The sequence below is a fragment of the Psammomys obesus genome, unplaced genomic scaffold (genome assembly GCF_907164565.1).
Source record: "Psammomys obesus unplaced genomic scaffold, mPsaObe1.curated_primary_1811, whole genome shotgun sequence".
Classification (NCBI taxonomy): domain Eukaryota; kingdom Metazoa; phylum Chordata; class Mammalia; order Rodentia; family Muridae; genus Psammomys; species Psammomys obesus.
Window position 1 is genome coordinate 10,258,288 of NW_026590062.1, and position 17,803 is coordinate 10,276,090.

Sequence of the window (17,803 nt, forward strand, 5' to 3'; positions counted from 1 at the left end):
TGACAGGTTTGGAACTGAAGTTACAGGCAGCTGTGAGCATCTGATGCACCCACAATAGCAACACGGTCTCTTAACCTCTGAGTCATCTCTCCCACCATGAGCACATCTTATCTTGACCAGAGGAACACAAAGGAGAGGGGAAGGTCCAGTCAGAGACACAGCAAGTACCCAAAGCAATGCCAGGTCAGAGCCATCAGCTGGACACAAACCTGCAGGTGTGAGCGGCATCAACATGAGAACCAGCAGGGCCCACAGTGAGTTCACCCAGGTCTCTACATCCTAAGTGTCTCACCAGGATTAACATTAGCACTGTTGCAGCTAGGAATCCTATCAGACACAGCCTGCTCCTGGAGGACTCCCCCCTACCCAGACCTCTGCGGACAGGCCCTCAGCAGGCCTCCCTTCCAGATGTATCAGCGGTATCAGCTAAAGCAGGGTGAGCAGGCCAGTTGGCAAACACTCGGGTGCCCACCTGACCCTGTCGGTCTCTGTAAGCCACAGATTATATTACTCCATTTTAAGACAGGGTCTCAAGCCGTTGAGGTTGGCCTGAGCTTCAGTTCCTCCTGCCTCCACCTCCCAAGTGCAGGGATCACTGGAGAAGAACCCCAGCCAACTTACCACTCTCCCTTCTCATCCCAACAACCCTCCTGTGGCAGGATGAAACCGGGTTAATCAGAAGCTGCCTCTTTCTAGTGATGGGAAATCAAGAGGATTCTACTCCCTTGCCTCCCCACAGACTCACAACTGTCAACCACGTTTACAAGCGAGATTACCTTGAGCTCTTCGATTAGTGGGGAAGGGCTCCACCTATCGGTGGAGGCTTGGTGTCTCTGCAGCTCCTTCTCCGCGGGGTACACGTTCAGTTCCATAAACTGTAACAGCTGGTTGTACAGCTTTCTGACTTGAGGAGACAGGCCCTCTGGAGAGATGATCAGGCCTCCCTTTGCCTCGTGAGAAGGGGCAGCAGCTGCTACGCTGCTGTAATGCCTCACACCTGAGGTGGTCCTTGGGGGCGACGGCCCAGCCCATGAATGGTAGGATCTCATTAGTGGTTTGGCGGATGGTGTCGCCTTGAAAACCCGGAACCCTTCTTTGGTGGCAAAGTCCCATGCCAGCTCAGCCATGGACTCCGTGAGCTTTCCGCTTTGTTCGGCTGTTGCCGAGCTTGCCTGTCCTATGCAGAAAGAAGGGAAATCTGATTAGCCCTAACCCTGGTGATGTGAGTCGGTGACATAGCTGGTATTCTGAGGGCAGACACTGCCAGTGGCTGACGGCCTGTTCCACACCAGGGCCGTGGCCATGCACTCCCAGGCAGCACTGCAGCCTGAATCTGAACTTGGTGGACAGAGAAACTGAGTCTGAAGAGGGTGGTAAGGCAGTGACCTGGGAACTAGAAATTGGAGGTTGGGTGTCCCCTGCTGCTTGGCATTTCTTTTCCTACAAAGAAAAACTAATTCAAGCTGTGGAGGCGCACACCTTTAATCCTAAGCATATAGGAGGCAGTGACAGACAGATCAATGAGTTCAAGGCCAGGATGGGACAGAGCGAGTTCTAGGACAGCCAGAACTACACAGAGAAACCCTTTCTCAACACAAACCAAACCAAACCAAACCAACCAAACAAAAACAACCAACAAACAAAAATACAACACAAAAGGAAGCGAGTTTAATTAATGACATGACAAATCACTTCTGCAGTACGAGGGAGCAGTAAGAGATCCTCCATGATCGTAGGTCACCCCCGTAGAGAAAAGGACGGGGCCAAGTTCTAGTCACGTTTTCTGTGGATAACAATGCCAGCCTCACAGAGCACACTAGTACTTTTCTCTCTGCTTTTGTTTGTTTGTTTGTTTGTTTTTGAGACAGGGCCTCCTGGAGCTTCCAACATGTAGATGAGAATGATCTTAAATACTCTGTTCTTTTAACCCCACTTTCCAGGTGCTGCCACATCAGGCGATCCACATACACACTCTCTTGATGGCCAAACCCATCATCTCAAAGCCTCTGTGGCCACCAGGCTGGCCGACACTCACCTGTGAGTGACCGCTTGTAGACGCCCTGTAGAATTGCAGCCACTCGGAAAAATGAGAAAGCCATGTAGAAGTTCCAGTTGTCGATGGGGGGGATGTCCATATGAAGACAATACTTCCTGAAGTACTCCTCCACAGTGGGGATGCCCAGCTTCGTCACATCCTGGTCCCTGAACCCTGTGATGAGAGACAGAGCTGTCCTCGAGTGGTTGGTATCACTAGCACCCGTGAACCCTGAAGGCCACAATGCTCCCAAGCAGCTTTCACAGCTGTGAGGCAGCTTGTGAGTCCTGTGGCTCCTTGCTTTAGCCATGGCCTGAGGCAAGCATGAAGCTGCTAGACTGTTCCTTCAAGGTTTCAGACCAAATTAACAGTAAACAGAGGATTCCCCCTGGACCACAGCTCACAGATGGAGGCCATCCTCAACTGGTCAGTTGATTAGAAACAGTCCTAGACGGGCCTGGGTGGGGGGGAGCCCAGAGGTACAGCACTTTGTCTAGCGTGTTCCAGGCCCTGGGTGTGATGCTCAGCACCACGCTGAGAGATACTCACAGACACAGACACACAGACACACACAGACACACAGACAGACACACACACACACACACACACTCATCAGAAAAGCAACCTCACCATATTATGAAGCAGATAATGACAATACGACACTACCTTGACTGATCTGCTTCCACTGTGACACCACTAGAAGCCTGAACGCCCTGTGTGCCTGGGACTTAGATAACTAGAAAGATGTCCAGTGTACTAGTTTATGGGGTTGAAAGGGAAGCAAAAGTAACAAAGGGGAAAAAAACAACAAAAAAAAAAAAAAACCCCAAACAAACAAAAAAGAACCACCACCACCACCAAAAATCCTGAAAAACAAAGTATCCAAATAAGAAAAAAAACTAAGAAATCTAATGTCTTACATTAATCCTATGTGATAAAAGCTGTATTGCAAATTAAGCCATCAAAGAAATATTTAATGAACAGCTGTCCAAGCTATACAACTAGACTGAGCATGGTGGCACAGGCGTGTATCCCAGCACTCTGAGGCACAGGTAGGAGGATCAGGAGTTTGAGGCCAGCCTGGGCCACAAGCAAATTCCAGGAGAGTCAGGGCTACCTAGTGAGAACTGCCTCAAAACACAGAATAAAGGGCGGGAGAGATGGCCCAGTGGCTAAGAGTGCTTGCTGCTCTTACAGGGGACCAGAGTTAGGGTCCCAGCACCGATGCCAGGCAGCTGCCTGTAACCCCAGCTCAGAGAGTTTCCATGTCTGCCTCTCAACTCTATGAACCTACACTCGCCTGTACACGCCCTCCCACACTATGCACACAATTAAAAACAAAACAGCTGGGCATGCTTGGAGCATTCCTTCAATCCCAGAACTTGGGAGGCAGAAGCAGGTGGATCTCTGTAAGCAAGAGGCCAACAGAGTAAGTTCCAGGATGACCAGGGCTATGTGGAGAGACCCTGTCTCAAAAGAAAAGAACAAAAAAGAGAACAACAGGAAAGAGAAGGAGGGAAAAAACAATGATCAACCAACACAGCCCCCACATTCCAAACCAGACCCAAGCAAAGTATACAACTAGGTGCAACGATAAGATCGTAAAAATATGCAGTAATATTTCGTCTCAATAGTGGGCTAGATGCAGTAACACATGGCTGAAATCCCAGTACCTAGGAAGTGGAGGCAGGTGGATCAGGAGTTTGAAGCCAGCCTCAGCTACAGAGAGTTCAAGGACAACCAGCGATGATAGCCCATCTCAGAGCACACAACCCAGAAACAACAAAAACAAAAGACAAAGACAGGTATGCAGATCAGCAAGAGCTTGTCCAGGGCACACAAAGTAAGATGCAAGCTGGGGGCTTCTGTTTGATGCTACAGTATCAGCTAGCATGCATGAGGCTCAAGATTTAACCCAAGAAAAAAGAATGCAGTATGAACGAAGGGAGATACCTCCTATTCCTACCCCCAATTCCAGTGACCCTATCACCTGGTCCTCACTTTCAAGCCTCAGCCCAGCACACCATGTCAGCCAGCGCATGCCCCAAAGCTTGCCCCGGAGCTGGCTCCTACCTCTCAGCATGGGAAAGCTGGATGGCAGGTAGTGAGCCAGGCAGCTATAGGCCACGTCAGCAAAGGGGTCCCCTAAGGTAGAAAGTTCCCAGTCCAGGACAGCGAGCACCTCCGCCTTTTCAGGATGGAATATCAGGTTGTCCAGCCTGAGAAGTCACAGAAAAAAATGGAGACAGCTGGGAATGCTCCATTTGCCCCTCCAGGTTCACCCTCCACCAGCCTGTATTCTGTGCCAAGGCTAACCTATAGGGCGTCTGGGTCCGCTGGCATCCAGCTGGCCTCAGCCAGTCAGAAGCATCAGCCAGGAATGGGAAGAACTTAACACTTACTCTCCCAACTCTCAAGGGCCACAGCTCCGGCCAGAAGCCCTCTCTGAGGTTACCCCTTCTGGATTCATACCCTCCCTGTGATGTCACTAAAGCAGGCCTGTACATTTTCGACACACTTGCCACCAATTCTTCGCTCCATGAAGCACCTGGCTTCTAATAAATGTCAAGTGGAGGAAGTGATGCTGAGGGACTTCTGGGGTGATGGAGATCAGTGGAGATAACAGCTTCTTTAGTACATGTACCTTTGGGACCCAAGCCACAAGGTAAGTCCTGCTATCCATGCTGGGAAACCACAAAACCACAGAGGAGCCTGAGGAGCCCAGCCGTGGGCAAAGGAAGCCTGCAGATGATTGCAGCCCCAGACAGAAAGCCACCCTGGTGGGAATGTGTTGTCCTGTCAGCTAAGGGGCCTTGGCAAAGTTTGTTATGCAGTAGCTATAGCAGAGCATGTAGCTACAGCAGAGTGGGGCCCAAGCAGAGCCAGCTGGTTAGGAACAACACTGTAGTTCTGGTCTATTCAGTAGCCTCTGAGCCACACCACACTCCTTTCTAAACAAACCAATGGCCTCTGAGGTCTTCTGATCCCTGAGTGGACACTAACGCAGGCTTGAGTTAAAAGAAATGGAAGGGGCTGGAGAGCGAGCTCAGGGCTTATGAACTTATGACCCAACTTTGAATCCCAGGACCTAGCTGGATTTGGCTCACAACCACCAGTTCCAGGCTCTCGCGCCCTTCTGGCTTCCATGGGTACCTACACTCACACCTACACACATTTACCTATAGTCAAAAGTAAATTAAGTCTCTAAAAGAAAAATTTCCAAACATACAACCAAATACAGCAACAACACACAGACCTCGTGCCATCTTCTAAGAGAAGCCACACCTGCTGTGTTGCTGTTTTTCCTCCCATTCTCTAACACACACTTTGTGTTCAGCTAATGGCCTCCACCCTTCCTTCCTACCTTCCTTGAACTTGGTGCACATTTTCTCATGATATTTAGTGAGCAAAACCCAGGGATGATGCTTGACTTCCTAAGCAGCCCTCCGTGACATGCGACTGTCACAGTGTGGCTACTGAGAAGCCCTGACATAAAGAAAGCATTCTGTGACGGGACAGTTCCCATCTGTAATTTGGATCAAGACCACTGGCTTGATCGTCCCCAGCATGGAGCTTGCCCACCAGTTTCCAAATCGGATGCTCAGCCCCTAGCAGCTGGGTCTACCTGAAGTCACCGTGCACCACTGTGGTTCTCTGTTGCCTGGGAAGGTGCAGTGGCAGCCACTGGATAAGCCTCTCCATCGCTGGGATGGTGCTGGTTTCGGCTGCTCGGTACTGCTTGGTCCAGGTTTTCACCTGTCGAGGAATATAGTCCCCTGAGGGGAAGAGGGTTAGGAAGTGGTATACAGTTCTAACAACTTTCAGCGAGCTGCAAGTTCACCAGCAGCAGCTCTGTGCCAGTGCTGTGTGTCTGCACTCGTTCCTGGGACAGGGAATTCCTATGTGATGCTCCTGCCAACATGGAAGCTACCAGCTATTTAGCCTTAGCCAGTTCTACATGGCCTAGGCAGTCTTCCTCCACATCAAAGCTTTAAGCCTGACCCCTGATCCTCTCTGAGGGGTTGTGACAAACTCACAAACAGCCTAGTAAACCCCTTCTTGGTTAAGTATAACAGTGGTACCCTAAGAGCATGAATCTAGAGTCAGACTACCAGGGGTGGAATCCAGCTCTGGCACATCCCACCTGTGTGGTGACAAGCACACTGCCTAAGCCTTCTGGGCCTTACTTTTCCTCATCTTGACAGGGTCCTCCCAGAGATGAAGGAAGAATAAAATACACAAAGTTGAGCCTGGCAAGGTGCTGCACTCCTTTAATTCCAGCACTCGGGAGGTAGAGGCAGGTGGATCTCCGAGTTCAAGGCCAGCCTGGTCTATAGAGTTCCAAGATGTCCAGGGCTATACAGAGAGACCCTGTCTTAAAAAGCTAAAATAAATAAATAAAATAATATTGAAATAAAGTACATAAAGTTGAGGTGGGAAGATCATTTGAGACAAGTTCAAGGACAGCTTGGCAACGCAGTGAGTGAGACTCTTGGCATAGCAAGAAAAGTTTTTCTTTCTTGTTTTTCTTTTCTTTTCAATTTTTTAAAGAGGCTAAGTGTGGCCAGCAGTGGTGGCACATGCTTTAATCCCAGCACTTGGGTAGGCAGAGGCAGGTGGATCTCTTCGAGTTCAAGGGCCAGCCTTATCTAGAGAGTGAGTTCCAGGACAGCCAGGGCTACACGGAGAAACCCTGTATAGCAAGAAAAAAAAAGGCCAAATGTGGTGGCATACCCTGTGATCCCAGCTTTTAGGAAGCAGAAGCAGGAAGATCAGGAGTTCAAAGTTATCCTTAGCTATGCTTGTTTTTTGTTGTTGTTGTTTGTTTTCCTGAGACAGTGTTTCTCTGTGTAGCCATGGCTGTTCTGGGACTTGCTCCATAGACCAGGCTGACCTCAATCAGCCTGTCTCTTCCTCCTGAGTGCTGGGATCAAAGTTGTATACCACCACTGCCTGGCTCAAATAAAAGAAAAGAAAAGAATTTTCTTCAAAAAGGAAGAAATGAAGGAAGAGATGGAAGCAGGGAGTGGAAGCAGAAAGTATGTTAGCTACTATGATCAGCATTAGAAAGAAAGAAAGGATTAAACAGTTTAGTGACAAAAAGTGACAAGGAAAACAGAGTCCTTAATTAAGCCCATGACACCCTTATCCAAGACAAAAGGGCGGAGAGCAGAGCCACTTAGGATTAGCCCGGGTTTAGAAGGTGAGCAGGGTTGTGTGTCAGCACCCTAACCACCCAGACCCCAACAGTACAGCTTCGCCTTGTGAGAGGACCCGTCGGTGAAGGATGGGCTGCCCCTGCACACCTTGCTTCCCGAAGCTCTCCAGGCCCCCAGCCTGCAGGTCCACACTGTGAATTCTGCACAGGACTTGGTTCATAGCATTGTATATGGCTTGCCGCTGGCTGGGCTCCAAGCCAGGCAGGGAGGGGTCTTTGTAGATGATGCCCGGGCAGTACTCCATCAAGTAGAAGGGGGTGCCGATGATGCTGGCAGGGACACAGAGGGGGGTGAGCACTACAGTGGCTATCCTCAGTTTCTGTGAGGAGGGTCTGGGAGAGGGGCAGAGCTCCTTTGCCTCTAGTGCAGGGAACTGCGAGTGCCCAACACTTCCTACACGCCCACTTCTGTGTGCAGAGACAGCTAGCATACTCTCGCTTCTCTTTGGTCTATGTGAAACCATTGAAGATGTCTAAGACTGAAAACTATAGAACCAAATAGTTGAGAGAGAGAAGAGTAGGTCTGGAGTCATTCAGAGTCACTCTGTCTGACACTCGCTGTGTAACCCAACGAGACTCTCTGAGGGTTTTCATTTTCTTTGGTCTCATTACATAGCATAGGTTGTCTCTGGAATCTAGAACCTCCTGCCTCAGCATCCAGAGTGCTGGAATTACAGGGCTGTGCCGTGTCATATATGTGTGTGTGAGCATAGGTGAGGCACGCATGTCATGCAGCACAGGTGTTGGGGTCTGAGGGCAGCCTCGGGTGGCAGCTAGCTCACCTTCCACCTTGTTTGAGACAGTGCCTCATTTTCCTAACATGTGCGGCAGGCTGGCTGGCCCATAAGCTTCGGCTAGCTCTGCCTCCCATCATCTTGCTGCAGGAGCGCTGGGATGAGAGGCACTCCTACTGTCCATCCAGATTTACGTGGGATTCGAACTCAAGTCCTCACACTCGTGCAGCAAACGCCTTTACCCACCGAGCCATCTGCTGTCTCTAGCCCCTGCTGTCTTCTTCCCTTTCATCTTATTTTATGGGTATGGCCGTTTTGCCTGCATTGCGTGTGTGCACCATGAGCCTGTGGAGGCCAGGCAGGGTACTGAATCCTCTGGGACTAGAGTTATAGGTGTTTCCTTACTGCTTTTTTCTCATCTATGAAGCTTACCCAGTTTTAGAAAAGAACAAACACACGGAGGTCCTGGTACAGCACCTACTTACACATGAGGGCAGCCATCCACTATCCCTCCTTATTAGTGATGTTACCTGTCCCATTACTTAAAGGCACTGGAGGCACATGCACCACCTTAGGGTGCTCAGGTGATTTGTTGTCACCTTATTAACCACCTGTTATCACAACTACAAAGTGCTTTACTGATCTAAAAAGTGGTTCTAAAAGTCCTGCTCTGTGTGTTTTCCCTGACTTGAAGCACATTCTTCTCTTTAAACGTGTGGTGTTTGCCTGCATGAAGGTGTGTGAGCACGTGCGTGCTTGGTGCCTGGGGAGGCCAGAGAGGGCCCTGGATCCCATGGGGCTGGAGGGGAAGCCGAGAGTCATTGTGTGGATGCTAGGACTAGAACTGGGTATTCTGCAAGACTGCCAAGTGCTCTTAACGGCTGAGCCACCTTTCCAGCCCCGTCAAAGACATTCTTGGAAGAGCTGGGGAGATGGCTCAGTCAGGAAAATGCTTTCTGCAGAAGCATGAAGATTTAAATTTAATCCCCAAAACTCACAGAAAAAAAAATAGGTATGTGGTATACACTAGCAATCAGGGCCTGGAAAGGCAGGTAAGTGGATCGCTGGGACTTTCTAGCAATCAGCCTAGAGACTCTCAAGTCCCAGAGAACAAGATGGCTCTTGAGGAGCTAGCTATACTCCAAGGTTATCTTCCACATGCTTGCACATACATGTGCACGTGCACTCATGAACATGCATACATATGTAACATTCTTGGAAGGCAGTTGTAATTATCCCAGGACTGGGGAGGCTGAGGCACAAGAATTATGAATTAGAAGTCAGTGTGGGCTACACAGTAAGGCCCTGTCTTAATACATGAACAAATAAATAAATGGGCACGTAAATTACCCCACACTTATGAAAAGAACATGTATCAAATAGTAACAGCATTTTAATCCAAAGTGTAAATAGATGTTTCTGTGCTGTGTTTTCTTTCAGTTTTTCTGTGTGCTTGAAAACCTTCCTAATCAAAAATTAAGGAAAATGAGAGAGACCGGCTAGGAAAACAGTTTAGAGGAAGGAACAGTGCTGGCTTAGCATGCACAAAGCCCTGGGTTCCATCTGGCCCCACAGAAACAGGCTGGGAGCTGCACACTGTGACCTTAGCACTTGGGTATAAGTAGAGGGGCCAGCCGTTCAAAGTCATCCATCTCAAGGACAGACACACAGACACACACACCCAGAAAGCTACAGCAGTTTAAAAACTTAAAAGTACGGGGAATGGTGATATACACCTTTAATCCCAGCACTCAGCCGAGAAAGGCATGTGGCTGCCTGTGAGTTCAAGGCAACCCTGGTTTACATATTCCAGGAGAGACACAGCTACACAGAAAGACCTTGTCTAAGAAACAAACAAAACATTTTAGACCACAACGAAGAAAAGAGCAAAAACAAGCAACCTGAAACTCAGGAGACTCTGTGTGTAGTGTATGATGTGCATGTGTGTGTACGTGTGTGTGATCTGTGGCTTGTGGTGTGTATGTGTATGTGTATGTGTGGGTGGTGTGTGCGTGTGGGTGGCATGTAGAATGTGGTATATGGTGTTTCTTTGCGTATTGTTTGCTTAAGAGAGGGTCTCTCAAAGGGAGGTGGTGGCACACCTTTAACCCCAGCACTCCAAAGTTCCAGGCCAGCCTGGTCTACACGGAGAAACCTTGACGAGAGAGAGAGAGAGAGAGAGAGAGAGAGAGAGAGAGAGAGACTATGTAGCCTCCTGCCTCTGCCCCTACCTCCACAGTGCTGGGATTACACACGTACCATGTCAGTGTATGTGTATGTATGTATCTGGAACGCCAAGAAAGCTATTCTGGATGTGGAAATGCTTTCTGGGTGACAGGGTCTCGGGCTCTGGAGGAGGTGGCTACAGGTGATTTTCTCACCTCTAAGGAATGGGCTCTTGAGTTAGCAAATGGGTTTTTTGTTTTTGCCCCTCCACCCCACCCCATTTCTCCTGTAGCCTAAGGGCACAGGGCAACACACAGATCTTTACCTTGAGTCTTCGCAGAGGTCAAGGACAGTGGGGACAGGGACACCAGCATTCCCAAGGGCTTTCATTACTCTGCCAGAACAAATGGAAACACATCATTGTGGGCTAAACTGGTATTATTTTCTTGAAATGGTTCAGTAGGTAAAGCGCCCATGACACAAACACAAAGACCTGTCTCTAGAGCCCTAGCACCATGTACAAAGCTGAGCATGGCAGCGAGTGCCTGGAACTCCAGCCTTGGGGTGCATTTGGGGTGAAGACAGGAAGACTGCTGAAGTCCCTGACTACCGTGGCTTCAGGTTCACCAAGAGATCTTTATGTCAAAACTTAAAGGCAGATAAGGCATAACAAGGTAGTACAACCTGTAACCCCAGCACTTGGGAGGCAGAGGCAGGCAGAGCTCTGAGTTTTTGGCTAGCCTGGTCTACATAGTGAGTTCCAAGCCAGGCAGGGCTACACAGTAAGACCCTTGTCTCAAAATGACAACAAATGGCTCTGCAGCCGTGAGCACTGTCTGTTCTTTGTGTGTGTGTGGGGGGGGGTAGGAAGGTAGAGGGGTCGGTGGGTGGGTGGTTTTTTGAGACAGGGTTTATCTGTGTCCTAAACTTTGTAGACCAGGCTGCCCTTGAACTCAAGAATTCGCCTACCTCTGCCTCCTCTACCTCTGCCTACCTCTGTGCTGGGATTAAAGGTGTGTGCCTCACCACAATGGGTCACTGTCTGTTCTTGCAGGGGACTCAGGTTCAGTTCCCAGCACCCACATGGCCGCTCACGACCTTCTGAGACTCCAGTTCCAGGGGACCCGACAGCTCCTGGACTTTGAGGGCACTGCATGCATACAGTGCGCAGACAGCTGTGCAGGCAAAACACCCACACACAGAAAAAATCATGAGGGTGGAGAGCGGCCGAGGGGAGATACCTGACGCTGATCTTGGGTGTCTACACACATGCACACATATATAGACACAACAAATGCACACATGCACATAACTTACCCATACCAACACCACACATAACCTATGCAATGAAATTAAGAATAGTGTGTTGGGATGGGACTATATCTCAGTGCTGGGAGGCTCACTTAGCATACACGGGCCCAGGCCTCCATCCCCAGTGTGACAGAAGGAAGGAAGGAAGAAAGGAAGGAAAGAAAGAAGGGAGAGAGAGGAAGGAAGACTACACCAAGATATGTGTCTCTGATCCAGCATCAAAAGCCAGAAGAGACAGAATAAGAAAGAGGCCAGGACACCACATTCTCCTTGGGCCTCACGCTTTCCTGTGGCACACACACACTACACGGGAAGGAGGAGAGAACGGCTCCCTGGAGAGCCCCTGGGCTAGGCTGCTGGAGTCTCTTTGCCTTTCCTCTTTAAGAGATCTGGGGCTAGGATTCCCTAATATGTACTTTTAAACTGCTGGTGGAGCGGGTCTGTAATCCCAGCTACCAGGGAAGCTGAGGCCAAGAGCGCGAGTTCAGCGAGCTAGAGGGACCACCGCTGAAAGAGTGCACAGCAAGATTTACAGAGATCTATTTCTTATCACTGTGTACACTGTGTACACTCGACACGGGGGCACATGTGCACAGCAGGCATGTGGAGGTCAGAGGACAACTGCGGGCATGGCTCGCTCCTTCCACCTTCATGGGGGTTTCTGGGAGTGAGCTCAGGTCACTACACTTATGCAGCTATGCCATCCTGCCCCAGAAAAAAACAAACAAAACAAAAATTTCTTTTTAAAAGTGCTGGAAGTTAGCCCAGTGGGTACTGTGACTGCTGCATAATCCTCAGTACCCGAGATCAGTTCCTGGGACCACAGAAAAGGCCCAGCACAGTGTGCATGCTGGTAATCCTGGAGCTGGGAGGTGGAGACAGGTGGATCCCTGGCTCACCAGACACTCAGCATATCCTGGTCAGAGCCACATCCCAGAGAGATCATGTCAGAAATCAGTGGACAGTGGGGAGCCATGCCCAAGGCTGACCTCTAACCTCCACAAGTATACATGCAAACACGTGCACATTTAATGCACACCCACACATAAAAATAATTAACTGAAATAAATTTAAAATAATTTAAAGTAAAGAGGGGGAATGACGGACACTTTCAATCCCAGTGGTGAGGCCCAGGCAGGAGAATTGGAAGCTAAAGGTCTTCCTTGGTTAAAGCTGAGACTAGCCTGGACTACAAGAGGCTGTCTCAAAAAGGGGAGTGGTGGGGGAGAGAGAAAAACTTAGGTACCTGAGAGGCTGAGGCAGGAGGATCATTTTAGAGTCCAGGAGCTAGCAAGCAGCCTGGGCAACACAGTGAGACTTCCTTATTGAACCAAAACCAGAGCTAAAGTAGGTTTCATGTTTTCATTTGATGGAGATTGGTAATTACAGGTTTAAAAGCTTTAGGGTAGCTGGGTACAGTGGCGCATGCCTTTAGTCCTGGCATTTGGAGGCAGAGACAGGTAAATCTTTATGAGTTCAAGGCCAACCTGGTTCTACACAGCCAGTCATTTAAGGCTACACAGTGAGACACTGTCTCAGAAAAAAGAAAAAGAAAAAGCAGGGTTTGAGTTAGGCTGGAGATGGCCTGGCAGTTAAGAGCACCGGCTGCTCTTGGGGAGGACCTGCATTCAGTTCCCGGCATCCAAATGGTGGCTCACAGCCATCCATAACTTCAGTTCCAGGGAGCCAACACCTTCTGACTTCCATGGGCAGGTGGTAACTGTACTTACATATATGAAGGCACAACATTCATGCACATGAAATAAAGTGTGCACTGCTCCCGACACCCACATAACAGCTCACAACAGCCTGGACCTCTAGCACCAGGGGACCAAACATTCTCTTTTAGTCTCCATGGGCGTGTGTCCACGCACACACCCTCACGCACACACCCATGCACGTACTCTTTTGGCTTGCATGGGTATGCTTGCAAACACACACACACACACACACACACACACACACACACACATACAATTAAATAAAAAAAAAATCTTCTCTTAAAGGAGGGAGGGTTCGGAGCAGTCCCACAGAAGCTGGCTTGCCAGTTCAGAGCTGAACTTGTGTGCTGGGGACACCATCTAGACAACCACCCTCTGCCCCCAGAAACTTACCTGAACTCTCTCTCTATGGCATGGGCAGAGGGAAGGAGGGACCCCGGGGGTTTCTTCCTTAGAACCAGCTGACGGTCAGCCAGCCTGATGTAATAGGTTGGATTTGACTGTCCATGATCAAACTGAAGGAGCTCCATGGGGCCTGCAGATGTGACAATACAGAGCACTTGGAAGAGAGTCAGTACTGTGGTCCAGACAGATGGACAGTACTTCTTCCGAAGGAGGGGTACCTCTGGCATGCATGATTTCCTCCTGGAAGATGCCCATCAAGAGACACTGCCCTCCCGGGGTACACCTGAGCCCCAGGCATATATACTCCAAACCACATGCTATTACAGCCTCAAAACTCACTTTCGATTTTTAAAATGTTTTAAAGATTATTTATTTATTTATTATGTATATAGTGCTCTGCCTGCAGGGACACCTGCATGCCAGAGGAGGACATTAGATCACATTAGATGGTTGTAAGCCACCATGTGGTTGCTGGGAATTGAACTCAGGACCTCTGGAAGAGCAGTCAGTGCTCTTAACCTCAGAGCCATTTCTCTAGCCCAAAGGCCACTTTCTTAACACAAGGTCACCTCCCTTCTCTATATGGGTGTTCATCTCCTTGCCAACTCCTGTCCTGTGAATGCACATATACATAGGTTCTGTTTATCAGTCCTCACAGTCATGGTAACACATCTGGCTCCATGGGATGTCCTAGGCCTGAGACCAACGGTACCCTTGTATGTTCTCACCCATGTTCCACCAAACCATGCTTGACACCAACCTGAGAGCTGACAGCTAGCAGGAGCTATGCAGAGGCAATGCTGCCTACAAGAGACATACTTTCCCACCCTCTAGGCTAAGTTCTGTGGCTTCTTGGCAGGTTCCCAGGAGAGGCAGACCTCACTAAGCCTCAGCTTCAAAGTAAGATGTATGTGAGCAGGCGTGGAGTTGGCTGTTGGCTGGCCTGGTCAAAGGGGGCCTTCAGCTCTGTGGGTGTGCTGTCAAGAAACCCATGGCTAGGAAAAATCATACTGTGAAACTACAAATAAGTCTTCTAAAGGACTGAGTCAGCTGGGGGTCGGGGACACTGTCATCCAGAAAGATTTCAAAAGCTCTGAGATGCCTATTATAGAGGGTAGAATGCAGGGAAAAAGAGGATGGAAGAGGAGTCACCTTGCCACTTTTTAAATCATGGAGGTTTTTTTCTTCTTTTCTGATGCTGGGAACAGAAGAGCCAGGCTTCACCCATGCTAGGTAAGTGTTACCACTGAGCTGGATTCCCAATCTCAATCTAAAACTGTGCAACATATAGTCACTGAGAAAAAAAAAAAAAAACCTCAAAACAGACTAATGTCTCAAAAAGTCGGAATCGCTCACTGTGCAAACTGTCTCCAAGCTCCCTCCTCCTCAGTGGCTATTCTCAGGCAGAGGCTGCCCCCGCAAACTGTAAGATGGAGTGCTGGGGTGAGGGAGACTGCACTCTTATGGATCTGGAACAGCACCCGCATATTCCATCAGGGTTGGGAAGTGACAACTGCACTGCGGGCCTTGCTGTGGAGAGGGTTCCCTAAAAGGAGACCGCCCCTACCTGAGTAGTGGGTCCCCAGCAAGCCCTTCAGGTACTTCTCCAAGGCATCTTCTGGAATCTCCATGAGCTTCCTCACAGGAAGAGTGTTGGGGACACCCACGCGCAATGGGAAACCCAGAAGAGCTTCCAACTCCTTCACTGCTGTCTCAGGATTGGCAACCTGGTTTCAGGAAAAAATAATAATAATAATAATAATCATCATCCCAAATTGGCCCTATCAGCCTGGCTCTCACTCTGCCTGTCTCCGTGAGGGTCACACCTTAGAGCAGCGGTCCTCAACCTTCCGAATGCTGAGACCCTTTGCTACAGCTCCTAACGATGTGGTGACCCCAACCATAATATTATATTCGCTGTGACTTCCTAACTGTAATTTTACGACCGTTGTGAACCAGTGTAAATATCTGAAATGCCTCCCTGGGGGGTTGAGAACTGTTGACTTAAAGGGGGAAAGCCCAGAGGTCAGAAGTCAGTTCTCAGATAAAGGCCACTGGTTCTCAAGAGGCCAGGATGCTAACACACTCTACAGTCTGGAAAGCTATATTAGGAGGATCCAGAGTTCAAGGCCAGCCTGAGATACATAGATACTACCTAAAACAAATGAACAAACAAACAAAAGAGCCCATAGCCTATTTCACTGAGGGCAGAAGGCTGCACTGGAGCACTGGCTGTCTCTGTGGCCTCTGAGTTTAACAGCAAAAAATCAGATGAACGAACCTGGCTTGGGACCTCCCATGCTTCACAGCCATGACCTAAAGTGACCCGTGTGGCCGGAGACTCCTGGCCCCTCCATCTAGAAAAGCAATGCTCAGTCTGTGCCAGTCAAAGGCCAGTTTCCTCACACTGCCTCCACCCCACACTCCAGATACGAGCAGCTAGTTACACATTTCATAGCAGTCAAAAGCCGGATGACTGTTCATGAGAGTCACCAAGGAAAGCTACATGCACAAACAGGAAGAGATAACATGAACATGCTTGTGTTAACTGTTGGGTTTCAGACCCTTGACAAGCAGCTGAGGTGTGCATTTAACGTGCCAAAGTGGACCTAGCCTCCAAGTTCTCCCAGCATCCCTCAGTTCCTACCTGTAGAGGGCACACCCAAGGGCTTTTCAGCCCAAGGGCTGGGCTTCCCTATATTATCCAGACATTTTGGTTCCCTCCCTCTGCATTTTCTCTCTCCCTGCCTGCACATAATCTTTCTCTTCCCCTTCCTCTCTGTCTCTCTCTCCATGGTGACTTCCCTGGCCTCTGTTCCTCTGGTTCCTTGGGACCAGTGAACCTGCCAGAGAGCTGCATCTGATAAACCTGCCTTTATGCTTTAATCTGACTTGAACTGGCTCATTTCGTTAGTGGAGAAAACCTATTATTAACTGGTGCATAGTAGATGGTTTAAGAGTCAGGATTACCTTAATGGTATGAATGCCCAGGCTGGCAGCTGCTTTTAGATTTGGTCCTAGATCATCAAGAAAAATGGCCTCTGAGGGCTGCAGGTTCAGCCGCTGCAGGCACAGCTGGAATATCCTGGGATCTGGCTTGCAGATGCCTTCCAGGCAGGACTCCACCACCTGGGGGAGAGAGGGGCAGCCCTAGAGTGCAGCTCCCACAAACTAGCACAGGTTTTGAAAGAATGAAGATGGTGCAGGGCTATTTACTGTAACAAGTAGTGGTGTTAGGTAAAGTGGTGTTGCCTTCTTAAAGTGAAGAAGTAGAAAATTTGGGGATACAACCTAGGGGCCCACACGCAGGACCAACTCCAAGAAAAGGAGCTGGAAACCTCACAAACACCCAGCATGCTGTGGGAAGGTAAGCACCTTCGTCCAGGGAGCCATCTCACAGACCAGCAGTGAGGTATTATGGGATGGCACTGGTCTGCAATCAGCATCAGACAGTGAAAAGAATGAATCAGAATCCATGTGAGATGTGAGGGCTGATGGCGAGCTGTGAGTGCAGGTGAGAGTCTGAGTGTGGAGCGTGGGCAATATCATGAGACCCTGTTAAAAACTACACTAACATAAGGCCAGGCCTTTAATCCCAGCACTCGGGAGGCAGAGGCAGGAAGATCTCTGTGAGTTCAAGGCCATCCAGGTCTACAGAGTGAGTTCCAGGACAGCCAAGGTTACATAAAGAAACCCTATCTCAAAAACAAACAAATAAAAAAATAAAACAATAAAAAAAGACCATTTAAAACTTATTACACCTTCACCTCGTTTGGGTAGATATGTGAGCAAAAACCCACTTACTGGAGGCTGCTGGCAGGCAGCATTTAAAGCTGTACTCTGACCATCTCCCTCACATCCATCAACTTGTACTTACCACATCAAACTGTTTCCGGTCCAGGGGCAAAAAGCTTTTCCCATTGGGAAGATAAAAATTATTGGTCAAGACTGCAGTCTGAAGGCCCTCTGCTCTGATCCGAGAGATAGCCTGTGTCATCACTGGGAACTGCTTGGCCACTTGCTCACTGGTCAGCAGAGAGAAAAATGAGCTCACGGGCACAGAAGTCTTTGCCTGTGAACAGGAGAGGAGACAGGAGATTTGGCAGTCATTAGTGTGGTCCCTCATGGCCCACAGCCAAAATCTATTCCCAGCATCCTACTGCTGCTGAAAGACCCCAGCCTCACACTAAGTTAAACATAGCTAATGCCATTT

At 49.2% G+C, this 17,803-nt stretch overlaps 1 protein-coding gene across 2 annotated transcripts in view; it reads right to left on the reverse strand.

Moving 5' to 3' along the window:
- Positions 1–17,803, reverse strand: part of Acad10 (acyl-CoA dehydrogenase family member 10) — a 41,142-nt gene that overhangs the window by 10,133 nt on the left and 13,206 nt on the right. For both annotated transcript variants that reach the window (XM_055605689.1, XM_055605690.1), the window contains exons 4-13: positions 17,468–17,662; positions 16,561–16,719; positions 15,158–15,317; positions 13,579–13,720; positions 10,479–10,547; positions 7,342–7,523; positions 5,661–5,811; positions 4,109–4,254; positions 2,036–2,209; positions 777–1,177 (exon numbers count right to left, since the gene is read on the reverse strand). In XM_055605689.1, the coding sequence (XP_055461664.1) occupies positions 777–1,177; positions 2,036–2,209; positions 4,109–4,254; positions 5,661–5,811; positions 7,342–7,523; positions 10,479–10,547; positions 13,579–13,720; positions 15,158–15,317; positions 16,561–16,719; positions 17,468–17,662 (1,779 nt within the window). The remainder of the gene's footprint in view (positions 1–776; positions 1,178–2,035; positions 2,210–4,108; positions 4,255–5,660; positions 5,812–7,341; positions 7,524–10,478; positions 10,548–13,578; positions 13,721–15,157; positions 15,318–16,560; positions 16,720–17,467; positions 17,663–17,803) is intronic.